Source organism: Platichthys flesus, chromosome 2 (assembly GCF_949316205.1).
Source record: "Platichthys flesus chromosome 2, fPlaFle2.1, whole genome shotgun sequence".
Taxonomy (NCBI): domain Eukaryota; kingdom Metazoa; phylum Chordata; class Actinopteri; order Pleuronectiformes; family Pleuronectidae; genus Platichthys; species Platichthys flesus.
The window spans coordinates 21034155-21057270 of NC_084946.1; the positions used below are offsets into that span (position 1 = coordinate 21034155).

The 23116-nt window shown below is 41.3% G+C and overlaps 1 protein-coding gene across 2 annotated transcripts in view; it reads right to left on the bottom strand.

The window, feature by feature from the left end:
* Positions 1 to 23116, bottom strand: part of ppp1r16b (protein phosphatase 1, regulatory subunit 16B) — a 71850-nt gene that overhangs the window by 43000 nt on the left and 5734 nt on the right. Inside the window, exons 1-2 of one of the 2 annotated variants that reach the window (XM_062405644.1) lie at positions 4312 to 4413; positions 2968 to 3387 (exon numbers count right to left, since the gene is read on the bottom strand). In XM_062405644.1, the coding sequence (XP_062261628.1) occupies positions 2968 to 3235 (268 nt within the window). In that variant the 5' untranslated portion in view covers positions 3236 to 3387; positions 4312 to 4413. Of the gene's footprint in view, positions 1 to 2967; positions 3388 to 4311; positions 4414 to 23116 lie in introns of those variants that run through there. The other variant, XM_062405635.1, reaches the window with a different exon arrangement.

The following is a 23116-nucleotide window of genomic DNA, read 5'->3' on the forward strand; positions in this document are numbered from 1 at the left end:
CCAGAGATGCCGCCAGATTCGATTTTCTTTCCTATTTTTTCACAAAAACGTCTTTCAAAATGGCTATGCAAGAGAAATCAATGATGGTGTCAAATATTTGTTTTTCTTGTCAAAGATGCCCACAGCCGTGTGAGCAGTGTGCTGGAGCAGCACAGCGTGAGGAGTCATGATGCCTGATGGAGCAATTGGGGACCGGAGGGAATGAGGGGGGAGATTATCAGGCTCCTGGGCGAGCCAGCTGCCAGTGGAGCTGTGTGGGCAACACTACATCCTGCCTCCCTTCCTTTTTATCTCCATGCCTCTCTCATGGTCACCCTCATTAAACAGAGCCGATAGCAAATGTTACTATGCCCCTGCAGCAAAAAGGACTAACAAAGCTTCGGCACATAAATCAAAACAAAACAAAGAAACTTGTTCTTACTGAGTCCAAACCTGAGATTATTTTTAAAGATGGACGACGTGTCTCCACTTCTTCCTACTAGCCAGGGTTTAAATATCCCAGCTACGAACGCCATCTTGCTGATTTGGGGCCAGAATCTGCACTGTAGTGATCCGGATGGAGCTGCGGTATCAGGCAGTTAACTCGAGCTACACTGCTCTACTCATGTTCCTCGCTCACTACAATCCTCTATACACACCCTCTCAATTTGGCGGTCTATTAAACCGGCAATAATGTCCCATCTCTCCCTTTGCTTGTCAACACCTCCGCTGCCGAGCGTCGGTTTCGAACCTCTGCATCGACCTGTAGGCTCCAACAGTGGGTCAAAGATATTTGCTCATCACTCCACATCATATCAATGTCATCACGTCTGGGGAAGTGTTGACGTTAGAGAGAAGAGGCCAAACTAACTATGTTCTGCTGAAATAAACATTTCAAACTTGAGAATAAACTTGTACTTTGACTTTTTGGTCCAAGACCCATCCAGTAATATGGAGGAGGCAGGATTTATGACCTCAGCCATGTGTCGTCCATCTTTATACCACAGTTTATATGGTTCAAATGAACTAGTCCATTTCACCAGATGTTTGCGAGGGATGAAACTATTTTATTCCTGATAATAGCGACTGGTACTTTAAATCATGCTGTAACCAACCTGGTCAGGATCCCTACAATGTTTAGAAATAACCAACCCTCTCCATTTCACATACAAATATTTATTTTTAAACAAAGCTCAAGAAGAATTATGCAAAAGAAATATTCAACCAAAAAACTCCATTACTGAGATTCCAGTCTTTTATACTAGTTTGTTTCAAAATAAAATCAGACGTAAATCTGCTGAGAGATGCTCTGCTATTCATCACTCACTCTTTCATTTTTTACAAATGCTCTTTGCCATCGGGCTTTTGTTGCTCTAGCTTCGGATTTAAAAAAGTAATTTCAAAAGTCAGGCGACATACATGGTGAAGTCAGAGTCTTCACCTTTCTCCTCTCTACAAACTCTTGTGGGATTTTTGCAGTGTGCTTGGTACCATGGGAAATTCCTCTACTGCCATGCTTCTTAAGAAAGGGAGCCACATTTTAAAGCAGTTCTTCAGAACACAAACTTGTATTTACTGGAACATTTATAAATGTGATCTTCCCTAGAAGTAATGCACTCTCGCAGCCCTGTATCAGTTCACTCCCGCCTCCTGGCCAGATCCCCATCTGATCCAAACACATTTATTTTGGCTTCATTTGACACAAGAATGTTTTCTTTCGCATATGGCTCAGAAAATGTGATGATTCACCAATGTCTAATGTTGTCTTGACCACATATCATTTCTAAATCAGAGTTTATTGCTAATAATTCTGGAACGTCACTGTGGATAAACTTATTTCCATAACACCTAAAATAAAATCACTGATTCATTTTAAATATACACTTCTTGCATGTTAATAGTTAATAGCATGTGACGTTTCACCTCTTCATCTATACCTCTTGATTTTAACACCAACATAAGGACACACACAGAAGACTTTCTGGTAACTACACACAGTATGGCCAGGCACAGCAAAAACCTTTCAACACTGTTCAAACCATTTCCAAAACCTTTAACACAGCAACACTGTGTGTGTAGAACCTACTAAAGCATAGTTTCCTATGAAACCAGTGAGGTGATATCCTTTCTACTGTGAGCTATTTTTATCAAATCTGTATTTAGGTTACACATGATGGTAAAATCCAAAAGGACATCCAGGCAACACCAATCCCAAGCCTCCCTCTGTTTCTCTCTCCAGCTGGAGCGTCTACATGCCAGTTCTTGTCAATGTGTTCGCACAGTGTAGCACAGCTTCTGCTCCGTAAGAAAGACGATGAAAATAAATAACCCCTGCGCTTGTTTCCATATCTGTAGAGATAGTGTGCGGGCTTGCCGTGGGCTGCATCCGTTGTGATAAAACAAGTTCAATCTAATTTCAAGTCAAAGTGAAGTTAATGAGATGCTATATCTTAAAGATAAGCAGCCTTTTATCATCCCTGCATCACTGACACATTGTTAGCTCAGCCACAGCGTCGTTGGGGAGGAAAACAATTATTATCTACAAATACCACTGTCAATAGAAACTTTAATTAAAAGACTGGCAGAGTTTCATCTCAGTGTGACAACTCCATTATTTCCCGATGATAAAACAGTTTCCTCACAGAATAAATTCAGCTAGTAGGCAGTTTAAGTGGGCAGGCCAGCTAATCGTTTTCCTGACCTTGGCATTCTGATATCCAGCTGAAGAAGTGAGGTTAGGCAGAAATTAAAGTAATTATTCAAATGTGGCATCCCTGAGCTCTGTGCCGAGTTTCACTCCGAGCTCATGAATGAAAGCCCAGCGCATATTTCTAACTTAGTTGCCTTGTTACAACTAAAATAAATCTGCATTGCATATATTATGTTGGCCAATCAGTCATGTGGTTTTACTGCAGCTGTGTAGCCATTAATCTATACTTCCTTTTTATAATTTGCACAAATCCTAAATCATTTTTTCACTGCCCTTACCTTCATCTGGATCATTCCTGGCCGATGCCTCCAGAAGAGCCACGCTGGCGGCGAACGACACGTGCCTCTTGGACTCTCCTTGCTGGAAGCTGTTGGCGTTGCGTCCCTTCTTGTCTGCCTTTCGCTTCTTGTTCTGCATCTCCTTCTCATACACGGCCCATCGCTTCAGCTGCTGCGTACGCCGCTTTTGGGCTGTCCTCAGCCTCTCCAGGCTGGGCACCTTGTCCAGCTGCTGCAGCTCCTGGATCAGCTCCAAGTGGTTTGCCATGACGGCAGGGGGACGGGACCGCAGTGATGGAGGGGTGATGACGGAGGGGTGAAACTGGGGGAGAATGTTGTTTTTCCTAGCGAGGGCTGCACCTTCGGCTGCGGCCTCCTTCCACCATCGTCATCCTCATCCTTTCAGCTGTGGTAGACTTTCTGAAAGAGGAGAACGAAAATGAAAACCTGGTGTTTATAAAAATATCAGCCACAAATTTGAACTACCTGGAGCTTGTTTGATGCAGTTTAATACTTCGAGTAAATCTTTGGCCACTGGGGAAAGACCCAGTCGCTGACTAACTGTCTCAGCATTTTCTTGAAACACAATTATATTTCTGTTCTGACCAACAGCGCGGTTCACATCAAGGTGAAACAATTTCAAATCAACATTTCATTCTCATTCCTGCTCCAGTTTTTTCCATTAATGTGCATAATTTTCCAGCCGTCACGATGATGCCTTTCAAGGTTCGAGTAAGTGGATAAATGTACCCCTAAGAGAGCAGTTGCATTCTCAATTTTCCATTTGCTTCGAGAGCCGTTATAGATCTCATTCTACCAGCCTGCATGCAAGGTTAACCGCTTCCTGAACGCGACAAGTAGACGGCAGTATGATGAGAAACTGATTAAGAGGGGAGAAAAGAAGAACCAGGGCATTGAGCTGCAGCGAGGCTTTTTCACTTCATTGTTACCCTGATCTACTGTGACTGTTATCGTGGACAACGTTTGTTTGACTGATTTCAACCTGCACTGTCAGATCGTCTGTGTGTCTGTAGTGTATGAAACTCAACAAACGTGTCAGTCAAGTTCCTGGATAATATAATTAAACTCACCATATACAGAGTAAATGAAAGCATACAGTATTCTGTGGTCGAGCTTAGTCACACCACTTCCTCTGAAAGCACTCTTAACAATGTGCAGACATTTTATCACTGCAGCCAGAAAACGTTCTCCTAAAAAGTCCAGCCCTTCCTAATAACTTAGCATGCGCACACACAAACACACACAGTCCAACACAAATGGCATTAGGATTTCCATAGTTTACAAAACGTGCATGGTTTGTGAATGAAACTCGCTCTTACCTACTATTTCATAGAGACTGGTAAATATTTCCTCATTTTCTGCAACCTTGACTAATGAAACCCTGCACCCAGTAGCATCGCCTGATGAAACGCTCCACAGTGCTGAGCTACATCCACTCTGTCTGCCACCAAACCGGCACTACATTTCCTTTACAGTTAAAAACCACCTATCTACTGCTGACAACATGGACAGGAAACAAGCAGTACAATCACTTCCTACAGCATCACTCTGTTAACCAGTAAAGATGTGCGCCAGTGAACAGATGTCATATCTAACATTATCAACTCGCAGCCAAGTGAGGAGCTCAGAAAAGTATCCAGACAAAACCTTTCCGAAGTGTTCCAAAAGTTTCCATCACAGTGATGCAAACACACACCCTGAACTTCCCCCAGTTACACAACCTATTAGGCGGATGACAAGTGGAGATGGAGATTGCGGGGGGGGCTCGTGCGAAACAGCTGAGAGGTGTGTTTAACACAGCAAATTGGTTTACAGCAAATGATTTGTAAAGACCGGGTTGAGATCCAAAGGTCGCTCACAAGAGGATTAGCAGCAGGGTCTCAAATTATTCTGGAGGAATTTCAAACTAAAGCTGTCAGCAATTTTTTTTCTTTTGCTCACCTCTGCAAAATCTCAAGGAAGACGGAGGACGGCAGAAGAGAAACACAGAGTGCTGAGCAGTCTGCCATAGTTTCATTTGTAGATTGTGACTAAAAAAAGTCTGTTAACATTTCAGAGGATATGAGCCAGCAGAAGCTGAAATACTTGCAGTTTGTTATTGGCAGGATGAAAACTTTGAAATACTCATCAAGCTTTATATGATCTTTCTAAATTCTGGTGGACATGTTAATCATTTAAGTTCAATCATTATTACAACATACCTTTCTTGACATTTGACTAGACTTACGAGGCCAATTCTAGGTACAACAGATATTTCTCTTTAAGCACATTCTTCATCTTTATTTATGCAGTTATAGTGCATTTGATGTGATAAGTTTTTTAGTTTTTCATTTGTTCGAATTTTATTGAAAGGTGGAGGGGTGGGGCCAAGGCCAAGGAACAGCCCTTTATGTTTAAGAGCAGATCCGGATCTGATGGCAGATCCAGGAATTTTCACTTTGTTTTACCAGATGAGAAAGAATGTTATACTTTATTTCGATGGATTTTTCAGGATGATTCAGTCTACAAAGAAATCATCTTGTGTTTTTTTCGCTTAAATGATCACAAGTAAAATCAGACTCCATCCATCCATTATCTATACTGCTTATCCATTGAAGGTCACAGGAGACCTGGAGCCAATCCTAGCTGACATTGGGCGAGTGGCGGGTAACACCGTGGACAGGTCGTCTACGTATCACAGGGACAACATACAGGGACAAACAAGCATTCACTCTTACATTCATATGTTCAGTCTCCAATAAACCTAACATCAATCACATGTTTCCGGACTATGGGACCGGAGCTGCTGCAGACACAGGGAGAACCTGCAGACTCCACATAGAAAGACAAACTAAATATGCAGCATTGATATGATTATAATGCAGATATCAAAAGAGTTTTAACTAATTTAAATTAGCAGTCAAAACAGAAACACACAGTGGAGAACATACAGGAAAAAGGTCAACAAACAAACTGGATCTAAGAGTGAACACAACCCAAAACCACTGACATCTATCAAATGTTTTTTGTGCACTGCTTTATTTTACAACATGATTGATTTTTTGTCAAATACAAAAAGGTTCACTGTTTCTTTGATGCTCTGCGAATTGCCCAAGACAATATGTGCCCTTCTCTCTTTTCCTCTGAGATGTGAGCACAGAATAGAAATCATCAAAGCAAACATCATCATTCAAATACCTGAGGGTGTGACTGTGCACTTCTTTGACGCTGGTTACCACCGGCCAATAAACAAATAAAGAAGAAGGTCAGAGATTTACCATCTGCAAAAAAGTTCAACTTTGGTCGTTTTAGTGCAGTTTTTGAAACTTTCTCAGTTACTCAGTTACCCAGTTACCCAGACCTGGTTCAGTGACCTTTCACCCAAACACTAGAGTAAAGTCCTGTGACGTCTAGAGATCTGCTCCATCAATCTGAGGTAAACTAAACAAATCATAAGATTGACTAATAACCACCCGAGCCTTATCATGTCCTACAGTACATGAGTAGAACAAACTTCTTTCCTCTAGGAGGCGCTTTACTCTTTAATTACCCAGTCTACAACCAAAGTTAATCAACAAAGTGAGAGGACGTGATTAATCACTCCCTTCACATGCACCCCCACCACTCAAGCTGAGAGACAATCAACCTATCCAACAAACAGACTTTGAAACCTCTCCTCTAACAGACACATACACACTTTGACATGGACTATAACAACACACACATCACTCAATCTCTGCAGATTGTTGCACATGCTCTTCAATGCAGTTGTAGTTCTTTTATGTTTGAAACCAGACGATGGTAAGTGATTGTCAAATCACGTGATGCAGGACAAATTTTCCGCATGAGCAGAGAAAACAGGTTTATCTCATCAAATATTAAAGTGAATTACCTTCAGAAAAGACGTGCGACAAACAAGGAACGTCCAGTGTTTTCTCAAGCCGTCTTTGATGATGAGTGGCATTAGCACAGAGAATAAGAAACCAAAGAGCTACTGCTGATCGAATCAGGGGAATCAGAGCAGAGGTAATGATATTACTCACATACACACACATGCATGCGCAAACACACACACATACACACATACACACAGTAGAAACAGAGAAAAAAAAGCAACACAAGCACCTACATAAGTCAGAGACTGAAAACCAAAATCAGTCATCTTTTACATCACTTTAGCTGATTTCAGTCATGCAACTGAACTCAGTTCTGGAGTTCCTCTGTATTGTGTACACGCGTGAACGCAAATGTCAGAGTGAGACCTCCGCAGTTTCTGCTGACTTTCTCGGGCCTGGCCGCCAAGTATAGTGTCCGTAGAAATCCAGAAGAGGTTGATGTGTGAATCCAGCAGGGAATCCCCCGCTGGATTCACCATGTGCGTGTGGGCTTGTTGATGACACTTCTAACGCATGACAGACGCAAACGTGAAATAATAAAAAAAAAGATAATAACTCCAGGGAAAGTCCGGATTCAATTCTCCCGATTTTACCCGCAGGTCAAGTCAAAGAAACGTCTGTTCTGTCAAAGACTGGATTTTTGTAAAGATTTGCAGCAGCATAGTCAGATGATGGGCAAATCATAATTTCAAAAACTATTTATCGTATTTATTTATTTATACAAATCACTATTTTGCCTCAACAGACTTAAGAATGTAAAAACGTATTTGATCATAAATAAGTAAATTGTTTTTCAAACATGCACACACATGAATAAGTAGGTCTCTGGTCTCAAACAGCGAAGTACATTTGTGTGCCCCCTCTGGCCTTAAGTGTAATTACATCAACACTTTGGACTGGTGCATGTCATATTGAATGTCCTCACCGTCAGTCACTTTACGTTTTAATTCTTCCTCTCAATGACCTTTATTATCTGGAGCATCAGTATCTTTTCTTAGACGCTTCGCCATTTATAGTTGCTGTAGCCTCTTTGTCTCCGTCACTACGACTGTTCCCTTCTTCCAATTGTAAACCAATTCATACTGGTTAATGTAACGCAAGATCAGCTTTAAAACTCCAGTGTGCTATTAAATACAGAGAGATTTACCCAGTACTTGGAAGATTAATCAGCATTTGTGAACAACACTCAACAGCTTGAATATAACAGACGTTTAGATGTGAAAGTCTGGGATTTGGATTGTAAGGCAGGGATAGTGCACTTAGATCCAATATTTTGTTGGACTACCCTTATTGTTGACTTAACACCCCCTTGCCACTTGCTCAATTTACAGTCGTTATAATGAGCACTGTCATGGATACACAACAGCAGGAGTCCAGGACTATGCTGCGGCTGAACTTCCTTTGCTCTCCAACTTTATTTGAACAATAATATAATATTAAACCACATGCGTTCAAAAGGACAGACAGCCGTTGGGCACCATTGTGCAAAACAGCTTCACAGTGGTTTCACTATTCTTCACATCTTGTCAGGCTAGGTTTGTATCACGCATTGTTCTAGGGGCAATGACACAGGAAGTGTACATTTGACAGACAGATAACAGACGAGACACATTATGAAATTCAAGAGGGAAGTCTGTGTGCTGGTGTGTGGTCTTGACTCTGTTACTTTAACAACAGCTGAACAAATAAGAGCTTCGGCAGTGCATGAAAAGACACAAATAGAGACAATATTCAGTGTAGTTGATATGATGTCCTCACAGGAGGCAGAAGACAAACTGTTTGAAGATATGTAAACCATAGGGGGGAACTTTGAATAACTGTAAGCCCTCTGGTGACATCACAGCAGCTCCCCGGGACCATGGCAGCAAATCACAGATTGACCTATATCAGCTCTCGCCACAGATAAGGACGCTATTTCACATTTTCATGGAGAAGGCACAGCCCAAAAATTATACTGATTCTTTTAAAAGGGAAGCGGGCAGGTCAGACAACGATCATCAAGTTGTTACATCTATGAGTAAACTGCATTTAAACACAAAGGAAACCACAGACACAGGTTTGTTTTGTTTCTATTTTATTTCAGGTCGTTGTTTTCATAAATTGCTAGCTGCCGTCATTATCACGAAACTCCCTCTACTCTGTTGTGATTGCAAGATCACAAAAATGCAACTCCGCCTCTCACAGGGCTGAATAAGACAGGAACGGTTTGGACTTTAGAAAATGCTCTTAGCCTAAAAACCCCTCTATGTGCTGCCTTTTAGTATTAGACCATCATTGACTTTCTTGTTTTTCTGCCAACCTGCCATTAAGAGAAAGTATATTATCTCCTGATTCCAGAAATCTCTGTTTGTCGGCCTGTATGGGGATTTGGAGCAATTTGTGTTCGATAAAGAGGCAACCAGCACTTTGTAGCAGCGTCGGGTGAGACTCTTCAATATAATGGACGTTGCCTCATAATGAAACAAGCACATTCTCAGCAACGGCAACAACAACTGATTCTCCAGTTCGGTATTCAATTCCGGACTTCACCAAACTTTGAATAGAGAGTTGAACAACTCTTTGTGCAGCAGGGTAGGCGCGGCTTCGGGGTTCTGCATACCGAGTTCTGCAGAACACTTTTCACAGGCCAAGTAACGGGTCCATTACACACAGATGGGTTTAGAACAGGCACTGCATATTACAAAAATGCCGAAAGACAGCATTAAAAACGCAATATGCTAACAAACGGCTCACATTTTCCAGGGTCATTGCATGAGGATGGGGAAAAAAGGCTATTTTAAAAAATGTGCCTGTCATGGCCTCCTGATGGTTCAGTACAAAGGCTCTGTCACGGAGCACTCGGGTCATTATGATCCATTTTCTCCTTTTCATCACTGACTATTATAACGCGCCTGTGGGTGTTCAAAAGCTTCCACACTTCTGAGGCCAATATGTCGTCTCAAGGACAGGAGACGAAACCAAAACATTTAGCCTGCCCTGTGTCTATGTGCTCGGTGCTGTCATCAGCTTTATTTCACTAATATCTCCACAACCTGATGGACTGAGATCAGTGTAGATCTTTCATCATCATCATCATGAATGTGATTTGGAACAGAGAGCAGTTCACTGTAAACGTATAGATAACAGCAGGACAGTGTGTCCCAGCGCTGTGCAGCACATGATACACGATAGGCAGGAATTCATCAAAGACCTGTTATTAATATTAACTGTCCTGTTTTCCTCCACATTCACTGGTTTTCATTGCTTGCATATTTGCCAGCAGCCGTCATTTAATCTGACAAAACTATTTCAACTCTGGGTCCACTTGCTACCAACACAATAATACAACACACAGTATGTGGTAAATGCTGTAACAAGTCCACCACGACTGCATGCTTAGAACTATATTTAAGTTTTAAAAGCACATCACTGTTGTTACTCCTCTCATCCACAGACTCTCCTGGCCCCGGCAACAAATACTGATTTAAAATGGAATGGTTTTAGTGGGGATGTGACCTAATGACCAGTCGGAAACTTTTCCATAACAACCAAGCAAAATGACTAGATTGGGTGAGTACAGTCCTGAAAATTGTCCCTCACAGAAAGCCTAAAATTGCTATTGAATAAAAAAATAACACAGTTCTACAAATTTCTCCATGAGAAATCTCCGGCCACTGATGAAGACTGTAAGATAAAGTTTAAAGCAACAGACAACGTCAGTTGATGGAGTTGGATTGGGTACAAGGCGGAAGTCAAACAGTGGAAACAATATCAGAAACTTCCCTTCCAGACTGAAGTTTTATCTCCAATTGTCAGGCCACGTATTCACTCGCTTTTAAACAACGCATCTCAATCATCTGAATACACTGTGTGCAGTCATCCAGAGTTCTGTGAGGTCAAGTCCGTGAAAAGTTGAAGTCAGTGGAAAGTTAATCACCCATTCATGAAGGCAATGCAACGTACACAGTCTTATCTATTCAATTTAAAAGAATTTAAAAATGCATTTTCCCATTTGAATTTTCAAGCAGAAGTCTGTACCCTTGTGTTGAACGTCTTTGTGTGGGTGCCAACAGAATCAGTGTCTTAGTGCAGACAAAGAATACATTAATACTAATGAAGTTGAAGCTCAAAATGAGGCTGCGTGGTTAAAAACAAGAAGGTTATTAAATCTTCTCTCTTATCAGCTCTACCTCCTCCTCACCCCGGAACACAGAATATGACAAATCCAACGCTGACAATACCAGGAAAGAGGTAAAATGATTTTAAAGTACAAAGACAAGGTTTTTGTATTATGTGAATAATTATGCACACCTGACAGCTCAAATTAAGGCCATGTCATTTTGAAGGCTTCCCATTCAGTCAGGTTCATCTTATTATGAATGTCTATAATCTTTATAAATTTTCCCATTATGCTTTTCATGAGCACAAAGATCATTTTTCTTGAGCAGGTTAATTTGTCATCTTTTCAGGCGTTTGATTCACCTGTTAAAGTCAGGACTTCAACAAAGAGGTGCAAAGTATGAAAGCTTGCAACTCAATTAGCAGCTCACCATGACTCGACTACAAAAGAGTCAATGTGTTTGTGCTGCTTGTGACCTTCACAGCCGCCTGTCGCCCTCATCACTGTACATCATCTGCTGTTAGAAGGGGACGCCCTGATGCTGTTATCAGTCTCTGCCTGACACGGGCAGATGCAAAGACAAACACGTGCACAGACAAAGACACACGATCGAGCAGGAGGCGGCAAAAAGGTGTGAGAAAAGAGGACGTCTACAGTCGATTAGTCAAACAGCTACAGCTTCCCTGATCATTTTCAGGCTTAAGTTGTAACACAATCACTTGTGGGTTTATTGCTTTTTCTTTGTCTTATGTGACAGTTAATATCTATGGGTTTTGCATAAAAAAAGCACTTTAATTTGAGCTCTGCCATGGTCATTTATCACCTTCTCTGACATGTTATAAACTACACCGGTCGTCATCAATCAGGTTTAGTAAGTTTAAATTGCAGCACTAACAAAAAGGTTCTGTGTGTTTAGATATATTACAATTACTACAACAGACTGACACAATTAATCCTGAATTAAAATAAAGAAATATGAAATAGAATAGTGGACAGTTGGGCTCCTTAAGAGAAGATCATTCAACTACCTACAGACAATAGTTGCAACTAATGGTTACTGATTACTGAATAGTTGGGCCATTACTTTATTGATGAAAAATCAATACCCTGTCTCTGCATTGTAAGAAACCAAAACGCCATATTCAAATGTATTGTTTCATGTGGTCAAGCGTCTAGAACACAATGACACACCGCTACAATACAGAAGTACTAATAAAAGTATGCTGAAACACAGACAAACGCACAAACTTGTTGCATTTTGTATCACCAATAATGTATCAGTGCATGACATTTAGCAGCGAGGAGGCGTGTGCCATGTCAGGACGCTACACACTGAGACACACTGGCGGCAGTGTCCCACACAATGGTCTAGTGTGTCTGACAGAGTGTGTCTGTGTGTCGGCGTTTTATCTTCATGCGTGTGTGTTTGTGTGATTTGAACAAACAACTCAATGTCATTAGAATGAGTGTGTGTGTGTGTGTGTGTGTGTGTGTGTGTGTGTATGCCTGCCCGGGAAACAGTGGCCTCAGCAAAAGGAGACAAAAGTGTCCTTCCACTCTGCCCCCTCCAAACACCGCCTGTAGCCCCATCACCATGGCCCACAGAGTCCCAGAGACCCCCTGTGTGCGAGCCCAGTGCTCGTGTCTCCAGGTCCTACTAATTCATTTAATCACCTACTAATACCAGAGGAGGGACAAGCTGATTAAAAAGCTCACTGAAACCATTCATCCAGATAGCAGCAGGAGTTACAGCTGTCGAACCCGTGACATAGACCATCATTCACCACGCAGATACAAGCTCGTCCCTCACTGCAGAACCCCTGTTTCACACCCTGGTCTTTAATCACTGGACTAACTTGGGTTCATGGTTGTGAAGTTAATGTCAGTGTTAATTACAGTTAAAAAAGAAGATGAGGGGGTAAATTCATTACATGGTTCATTCACGGAGATGTGAAACAGAGAATTGAGTGTTGCAAAGCGATGTGACGTTTCTCACTCAGTCTACATTCACTTCTTACACCACTTTACTGGAAGATAACAAAGGGGATTATTTTGTAGAGTAATTTGCACAGAAAGAGCTCGATCCAATTTCATGTTTAAAATGAGCAGTATGGCCTGTTGGATTGAAATGACTTCTCGTTTCATGATCTGGCTGAACCTTTAATGCTTTAGCAAAGCAATGGCCTGCTCTGCTTTCATTACTGCGGCTTACGGAAGTGAATGGACATCAGAGAGGAAACCAAATCCATAACTTCAATCTCATGCGGTAATTGTCAACACAGTGTGGGTTACTGGTGTTGGGGAAGGTGATGGGTTCTGCTGGGAAATTGCACTGTAAGAAAAATCAATGAATTGGATCACCCACAATTAGGACTCTAGAAAAAAACGTGTTGCATTTAATCACTTGCTAATAGGCCCTTAACGGGTTGTAGCACACATAAATATCTAAATGCTCTGTGTAGTTTCCATCTCATTATAAAACACCAGAAACTATTTTGGGACCAGAGGCAGTGTTAAAGAAACACTGACAGAGCACAGGGCCACTACAACAGGAAGTGGATGGTTTTGACTGTTACACTGAGATTCGACTTCTGACCTTTCTGACAACTGCAGTCATTAGCCGGGACACGACCCCTGTCCATGTCAAACCAAAGTCAGTGGAGTCAAACTGACAGAAGGCAGGTCTGTGTTTGAAAGACAAGGAGAGCTGCAGGGTGTGGTGCACGAGTATTTCACAGAGCTTTAATGTTTGAATGTACTGATGGAACATGTGATGCTATTAAACAGTAAATACCATTTTCCCTAGGTCCATTCTGTATTATTATTTTTGCTTCACTGTAAATAGAAACTGGGCAGTTTTCTTGCATTTCCCTGATTTGAAAAACATGTTTTTTTTCTGCTCTTACATTTCAAAAATGCCATTTCTATATTTGTTCTGCTAAATCAGCATTTTGTCCAAATATAACTTTTTGGACATTTGATGATTTCTTCCTGATGTGTCTTTTATTTAATATTCTCTATAAGGTTTCTCTGCTATGAACACCTAATCCGACAGAGCTTTACGTCCAGATGTCTTTTTTACGTTATAATTGTTTGTATCCTCTCCAGCTACAGCAGCAGTTTCCTTTTCAACGAAAAAAAGAGGAGACATTACTCAGCGGCAGAGGAGAGCATATGAGTGGCAAGGAAAAAAAGAGAGTAGCAGCTGCTGCAGCATGTAAACACATCAACAGAAAACCCTTCACTGAGTCACGGAGCTCCTCACACACACACAAACACACAAACAAACAAACGCGTGCTTTCAGACTCAGATCTTGAACTTTGAAAAGCATCCTAATGGATTTTCAATGTCCAATTAGGAAACAGGCGGCCTCTTCATCTTAGTAGAACAGAGTTCAATTTTGAAGAAGAGTAATGCAGTTACACGTCTTATAGAGTATTTTATGCAGTATTAGCAGGACTGGGTATAATTTACAGCACTTGTGATGATGTAATACCAATACCAAAATTGCTCTGTGAGATAAAACATGATTTCCACAAAACTCATTTCTAATTTTTTTTGACGAGGCTTGTTGAGATTATAACGATATTTTACTGCTCTTATTTCTGCACGGTAAAAATTAAGCTACAGCCAGCAGCTGGTTAGCTTGGCTCAACACAAAGACAACTTAGAACCTGATTCTGCATAAAAATAAGAAAAAGACAGCTTTGTGACATTTCATTCTTGACTGATTCTGATACCCGAATAATTCTTCCATTACTCCTGGATTCTGTAGCTTCCCTCAAATAGCCCCCGCCCCCCCCCCCCCTTACATTGATCTGTCAGAAAAATTGAAAAAATATCACCCCATGCTTTCATTTGAAATATTTAAAATCTGTTTGTAATTAAATTGAGAACAATTTTCTTTCTGAGATTATCAGTGCACACTCTCACAGGCCAGAGTTTAATGGAAAATCTTGATCTATCATAACAGCCATCGACATTTCTGAGAAATTTTCCACTGCAAATTTGTCCATTCTATTCAACACCCACTCAACTGTGGCCCAGTGGAAAAAACGTGGCTTATCAAAAGTGCTGACATTTCTGAAAACCAAGATTAATTCATTAAGTCATGGTTCAAATCCTCTCATAACTCTGTTTAAAGTGATGAAAATGATCTGCTAGTATGTGGACTCTAGGGAAGATTAACTCCCACCTCAAACGTAGAACATCCTCTTTTGCTGTAGGCAAAAGATTTTTCTCGTCCTCTGCCGCTGTCACCTATATAGCCTTGGGCCAGTTTATTTGAGCCTGTACATACTCCCTCCAAAACATAGGAAGTACAGTATCTCCGGTCACGTCTACGCTGATGATTCACAGCTGTACCTTCCACTTAAATCTAGTGATTCCCTAAAGCCTCCCAGAGACTGTTCCAAGGAAATTAAAAGCAAGACGGCAAATAATTTCCTTCAGCTGAAGTGTAGCAAAACAAAATGAATCATCTTTGATGCCTTGAAGTCCAGAAGCCATCGGATTAGTAAGCTGGGCCACATCAAGCCATATGTGAAGTTCCATTAAAAATATCTAGGTGCTAAAGTTTGATTCCGAGCTGTCTCTACAAGTTATATCAGTTAAGAGTCATATCCAGACTCAAGTCACAGTTATATCACATCATGGCTGGACTAAAAGTTAGAGTCCAATCCTCACTTCTCTTCATGGCTTTTAATTCATCTGAATACAAGTATTCACTGTCTCTCTGCTCATCGGTCTCTTAGATCTAACAACAACTCCCTTGTTTGTCCCCGGTCTCCTTTTGCAGTTGCTGCCTCATGTTTGTGGAACCAGTTGCGGTGAGAAGTTTTAATTCATTATTCATATTTGGTTGTTTATAGTTTTTATTGGTATATTTTTCTTTGCATTTTATAACTTTATATTGTGCTAGTTTTGTATTTTAATTTACGTCTAATAAAAACTGCAAATACAGAGTACAGGAATTTATGCAAAATCATTCAAATCATATTGCATCATTGAGTTAACCCATTTTTTGTCAAAAAGGGACCTACTGTGTTATAATACACCACTTTTTATTCAATCAACAATCTTACTCTTCGCTCTCTTTCTCCCTTCCATTGGCTATTTTTTCTTCCCTTCTTTCTCCCTTCATCAGCCCTGTCAAGTGTTCACTCCTCCATCCCTCTCTCCCTCTGCGTCCTCTAAGAGGACGTTTTTATTCTGTCTGGATTACTTGTCCTAGTTGGCACTAGGCGTGCTGGTGGGGAGAGAATTTATTTCCTCCTGTGGAGCCTTGATTTAAAGCACTCAGGTCAACTTGATTCTGGGTCACTGTCTCCCTTGTCGTAACGAACCAGGGCAGTGCTCGACAGCTCACTGCATATCGACAAACCCAAGGTGTGCAGGTGCTACAGGATGCCACGGTTGGCCAGCTGCAATCAGAGCTGAGCCAGGAAGCAGCAACACTTATTTTGGTGGCTTTAGTTTGAGTGGCCAAAAGTGATTGAATATTCCACTGTGAACATGAAGCAATAAGCTCAGCTCGGATCACAAGCGCTCAAATTACATGAGCTCACGTCCACATAAGCCTTCTGCTTGATGCTTGTAAAGAACAAGCCAGCAATCTTGCAGTAAATCCTTGTTTCCCTGTTAGCAAAATATGAATCACTGCAACACACCACTTGTGTTCGCTCCACAGTCATGCTCAGATCACATTATAATTCCTATTAACCCAATTCATGTTAGTACTTCGCCCTGCCGGACACGGCCCGGTCAACACTCGGCCAACAGACCCGCCTTTGTTCGGTCTTCAATAAAGTATTTAGCCAACCTGGTCAAAGCCAGAACACACTTCTAATGACCCCATGTGGAAAGGTGTAAGACATCGCGGTCAACGCCCTTTTCAAGCCTGTGGGCCAATCCTGGGGGGAAAGCAAACATTCAACCAAGATGGTATAGTTCCAATTTCCAAATGCAGTGATAAACATGTTTTTAACTCATTTATAAGACTAAATGTTCTGATGCTTTTGGGAATTCTCCCATTTCTCAGGGTACTAATTAATTAATGAGTCGCAGCAGTTTGTCTTTTAAAAACCTGTATCTTTACATTCTCTTTACTTGAGCAACAATAACTATAATAAGTCTTTCATGACACTACAACAAACCCTTGTTGTTGTCATTGCTGTGCAGCAGTATTTGTTTTTCTCACTCGTTATAGCATTTTCTCGTTCAGAGAAAGTAGTTCTATAGAAGTATGATGGATTTGTCTTGTTACCCTACCTTTCTATATTGTTTTTTGTCCTTGTTTTGAGTGAGGGGAGGCAGCGCCACAGGCAAAACATTCTAAATATACTTCATCACAACAGCCACATAAGCCAGAATAAGCCCAGAGATTTTTGGAATTCCACTTTGATTCAGTCTTGTAATGTCTCTGAAGACATGTCAAACCCGTCTAAGGACACGTGCATTTTACCAAACATTGCTTGGATAAGCTTCCAACACTGCACCCTTAAGTACCCAAGAAATTATCTGACTCTTAAAGGGGACTCGAAGCAGCTGAATCGTGGTAGAACAAAACACCTTTTAGTGGGATTAATTTGAATAAGGGGTTTAATGGTAATCAAACAAAAGTTATGATTTAAAAATGCACAACAAGACTTTTCAAGAACAGAGAATCTACAAAAGCAGCCTGCCCCCTTTCAAAGACTGAGACATACTGAGATGTGCTGTCAATCTCCTACATTGTTCTTGTGTGATGAGAATAAAAATGAAGCTGCATAATGTGGAAGAAGAAAACAACACTAGATAAATACTTAGCAGGTAGTTTCATAGTTCCAATTCTCACCTGGAACCGATCCACCTTGACTCACAATCAAACATCTGCCAAGGGTGGTAATAATGTCAGTAAGGACTTCCCAAATATTTTGACATGTTTTGATATACGACGATCAGTACTGCAGCTATGCAGCACATTTTTCATTTTAAACACAAACCTATAATTTGTCCTGAGACCACCACCAAACGAGAAATAAAAAAAAATAGCTTTGTTTTCTCTTTATTTAGAAACAATATAAATAATAATTTGCTAAGTAGAGACAGAGACACAAGCCTATATCAACAAACACATGTAGAAACATTTTCCATCCTTGAGCAAGCCACCACTGCCTCGGCAGCAGGTCATAAAGAGGCCGAGGCCTCAGATTGCCCAGCAGACAGACTGCAAACTGAAGGATTTAGAGCATCTCCTAAGATTCTTTGTTTATCTTTGCTCGTGTAGACTGGGGTTTCTCATAAGGAAAGAATGATCTGCTAAGGAAGCCTTTTTAAGTTAATTCAACACATATTGTCAGCAGTGCTATTATTTATCATGAAATCAGCCAAAGGGAGATATACAGCACTTCAAGAATCGATCCTGCCAAAAAAACAAGATGGCCATGATCTGCATTGTTTCAAGTTAGATGCTGAAGCAGATTGGAAGTTGAAGGTGAAAGTTTGTTTTTTCTCAGAACCCTTTAAAATACATTCATATTCAACTATTCCTGTGGCAAATAATTATATGTGCTCATATCGTTTTTTCCATCAACTTAATAAGGACATAATTAGTTAGCGTAGATAGATATTCAATCTACAATGAAGTAAGACTGAAAATCCTGTAATATGAGAAGAAGCTTGAAACTGAGAACATTTGGCCTATTTGCCCGACGAATGACTGAAACAGTTACAACATCTCAAATCTCTAAATGGCTGCAAATAACTTTTCTGCCAATTCACTTATCTATAAATGTATTGCGGTAATGGTCATTACAGCTCTAATTGCATTTTCTTCCTTAAAAAAACATTCACAGAGGCAATTTGTTTGTGACTTGACAACACAACAAACGACATGGTCACTGCAGTTTACTGGAGTGGGGGGGCATCAAGCCCTAACGTGCCATCTTGCACAAGTATTGCATAATTTATTCAACACAGACATGGTCTCAAAGACGTGACACAGATTTAGTTCCTTTCACACCTGCCTATGACCTCCTGGACTGTAAACGTCCAATTTTCCTACATAATTTAACAAGCGTGTAGCAGGTTCCCTTGAGTGAGCGGCTTAAACGCAGGCATCTGTACCGCGGTTTTACAGCCTGTTAGGAAGACTTAGAGAGGAACATCACTCGCCTGTTGGCAACAGCAGGCAGTAAGGATTCATGCCCTGCCACGTCCAGAGAAGAGTTTAATTATTCATCTTACTCTGCCTCTGTTTGCCATCTGTTGTCTCACTTTGCTTCTCATCTTAGTTTTGGTTTTTTGGTACTCCCTGACACACATGCAGCTTTTATTTTACCATGTTTTCCTGTTAGATCAGCAGAGCAGCGTGCAGGCCGGAGGTGGCAGTGTGACAACCGGGTTTACAGCGTACAAAAACAAACCTAAAGCCTCCAACTCTTTCCTACACTCCTCTCCTTCCCACAAATCAAGACGGATAAATGTCCTGACTGGGTGTTTTCTGAAGTTTTTCCTGCGTGGGAGGTTTTCACAAAAGGCTTCAACCCCAGCGGAGGGTAAAAACCTGGCCTGCAGCCGCTCTGCACAACAGCAGCAGCCCATGTCTAAAGCCTGGTGTACTGTTCCGGGTCTGGGTGGGGCTATTCGTCCTTTTGCTCCACACTGACATGAGCGAGTTGTGTTTATTTTGGACCAATCTGTCTGTTTATTTATAAAAAGGGTTTGACCACAGCACGCCCTGTCCTCCAGGTTCTAACTGCACCCCCTGCTGCACTCGTCCGGTTCACTATCACCAGGCAATTTTGAGAATATCCTCTCTTCTTTTGTTTCATCGCTTTTTTCTAAACTGTTCCTCCAACTGCTTTCCCCTGCCAGTCATCCCTCTCTCTCTCTCTCTGTCTGGAGCTATGTCCCTCTGTTGAGTCATTTCGCTGCCTAATGATGGTTTGAGTCCCCGGCTAAGTCCCAGCCCGAGTAAACAAGGCTCAGACTCAGCCAGCCTGCAGTAAGTGTCACTTCCTATCCACTACTAAACCAAGATGGGTGAACATTGAGCCTGCACTGTCCCAGTAACTGCCAGCATGGGCATAGTAAGAGCTGTGCATGCAGATTTCTCTAGTTTCACTACAAACAAAGCAAAGCTCTGTGGGTGCTTGTTGGATTCAGAAAAGTAGAGGCAGACAAAAAGGATGAGAGTACAGTCGATCTCCGCAATCTGCTCCACAAGCTGTTCTCCCTGCTGGACAGTTTGGGGATTCTCAGCATGCGTAAGCTGAGTGAGCTTAGTTGTCACTTGGGGATTGTTTACAGCAGTTGAAGGTCAAGTCAAAAAGTGGGAGTCTGGCCACAAATCAATTGATAACGTTGACTTAAAACTTCAAGTCCACACGTTTTTGCACTTATGATTGTAGTCTGAATCTGAGACAGTTTGTCCCCAAATTTTTATTTTGATTTTGATTTCATCCAATTTCTAAGATACTGGGCGAAGTCGGAGATAAGTTCCCGTTAAGGTGTGGTGTGGCTTACAAACAATCAGAGCCTATCAGCAGCAACTTAGGTTTATATTCAACTTCATCACCAACGTATTACCACACCTTGAATTCAACGACCCACCAGACAGTGGTTGTGAACGCTGCTCCCAGTTGCAGACACTGTATGTCAACCACCATAACCACCTCCTAATTACTCCATTGTCATCAATCAATGTAGTGCTTCATTTATTAAAAGAAAAAACGAAAAACTACCTCTGAACATAATCCAGACGGTGATTACTCTTCCCACGCAGTGTAATTGGGGAAACAGCTCAGTAGTGTGTGAACATCATCTCTAAGAGACAATTTTATCACAGTTTTCAAGAAAATGATTCACAGAGTGAAGAGTGACATCCACACACACTTGATCCCATAATATATATTCCACCTTCAATCAGGCCCACATTACTTCCCTATCTCCTGCACTTCTGTCAATTTACAGAGATGTGCTTAAACAGGAGGTGGCAGTCATTCCTGGAAGTGGTGGTAAAAATAAAAATCTGCATTTCAATAAGAGAGCAATAGGTTTTCAATTTAAAGAAACAAAGAGTTAAGACATCAACTACAATATAATATTTCCAAATTATGTCTAGTTTTTGTTAGGCATTGATAAAAGTAACAACATAAAATACAAATAGTGTTTTTCACTCAATATTCAGATCTGGATCTTACTGGTTATCTATTCTGCTATAGATTATCAAAGTACATTTGTCCATATTTATCTTCTCAATGTTAGAAATGGCTCACATCAATTTGGATTTTCACAGTCACAGATTACAATTTAAAAAATGTGCCTGTTATTATCCTTGAACGTTATTGCAGTAGTTTACGACGTGTTAAAAAGCCCTTTTAGAAGAAATACAGGAGCAGCAACAAAAAAAAAAACGCTCCTTTAAACTAAATATCTTTGAAAGCTGTTAACATCATGTGACCCCACCCTGCTGACAGAACAACCAGGACAGAAGAACCGAACTTAATCAGTGGAGGTAAAGAGATATCTGGACTTTGAGACACGGCGGCAGATAGCTGAACATGTCACTGCATCAGAGTTGGAGCAGTACAAAGATCAGAACTGTGCCACATGTAAACTTCCTGTTCCTTCTGTAAATTACTGCTGCAACCGGTTCACCCAGCATCTTGTCTAGACACTTCACACAGTCTTTTGAGGATTCCTAAAAGGAGGCTTTCCGACAAACTTGTGCCCACTAATCAATATTTTATGAAAACTTTTTGAAGGAATTCCTGCTCTGAAGAAATCCCAACTGAAGAACATCGGTTATCAGGAATGTAAAACACGAGTGGTAACAAGTGTGTGTGTTCAAAAACACTCTGCCACCCTGACACACACACACGCCTTGGTACAAGCAGGCACCAGAGTGTGTGGTCAATTTCAGACCAATGGGTGCAGAGCGCTGACAGAGACGTAAGACAGAGCAAAGCAGACATTAAAGGGCCCATCTCAAACAGTACAGGCAGAATTCATGAAAGCACACACACACACACACACACACACACACACACACACACACACACACACACACACACACACACACACACACACACACACACACACACACACACACACACACACACACACACACACACACACACACACACACACACACACACACACACACACACACACACACACACACACACACAGAGGGACCGTTTCAACAACACTCTCAATGTTGACTGAATCTTTGCTTTGAAGTTCCACAGCTGCGTTCATCTAATCTGAAAAATGCATTTGGCTCATCAGGAGATGTGGATGGTTATTTTTTGAGCCCTTATATTCAGGATGTATAAAGGCTGCATGAAGGGGGGCTGGAAAAAGGAATGTTTTCAGAAGCCTAGAGCTCTATTATGAAGATTCAAGAACTATAGGACACAGGGAAATCCACAGATCTCTCATGCTAATCAGTGACCATGTGCTGAAGTCAAACTACAGCGGAGGGGCTGAGGCTTTCTGTGCTTTCCTAAACAATGTGAGGAAAAAAACATGACAACACCCCCCTCAGCCAAACGCCTTCCTGAACACAGTGCAAGCCACAAACTCCATGAGCTCACTTCCTGTTCCCAATGCTTCACCGAGTCTGATTGGTTGCTCTACTTTAAAAGGAGCAATCTACGAGATATGCTGGGCTTTAACACAGCAGCATGCAGTGATCCACACATGCAGCCGGGCCATTTGTGCATGAAAGCCTTTAAAGACGATGTTTATCTTGTGCTTTCGTGGAACAAACACACAGTGCTGGATGGACGCCAGCATGAAGAACCAAGAGGGAAAATCAATGTGTCCTATTTGAATCCTTCATAAGCTATTTTCAGACATGAACACATGTCTGGACAATTGGATCTGGATATTATCAAGACTTTTCAAATATGAACACAAAGCAAGAGACTGTCTAGGTCAGACATGTTCACATTAATAGTTCTTTAATCTCATTGTCTTTCAAAATGGACATCTTCATTGGCGTTGTCTCCGTGTAAAGCAACTCTTTTCCATCCTATTTGTATTCTTTGTGGGGTTTTGCATTTGTCCCTCTTTAGAAATGTCGTGCCTATTCTGCATTCTTACATGGGCTCACTGAGACATTCTCCTGAGTTCTTACTAGAGGGTTGGAAGGAACAAATCCTG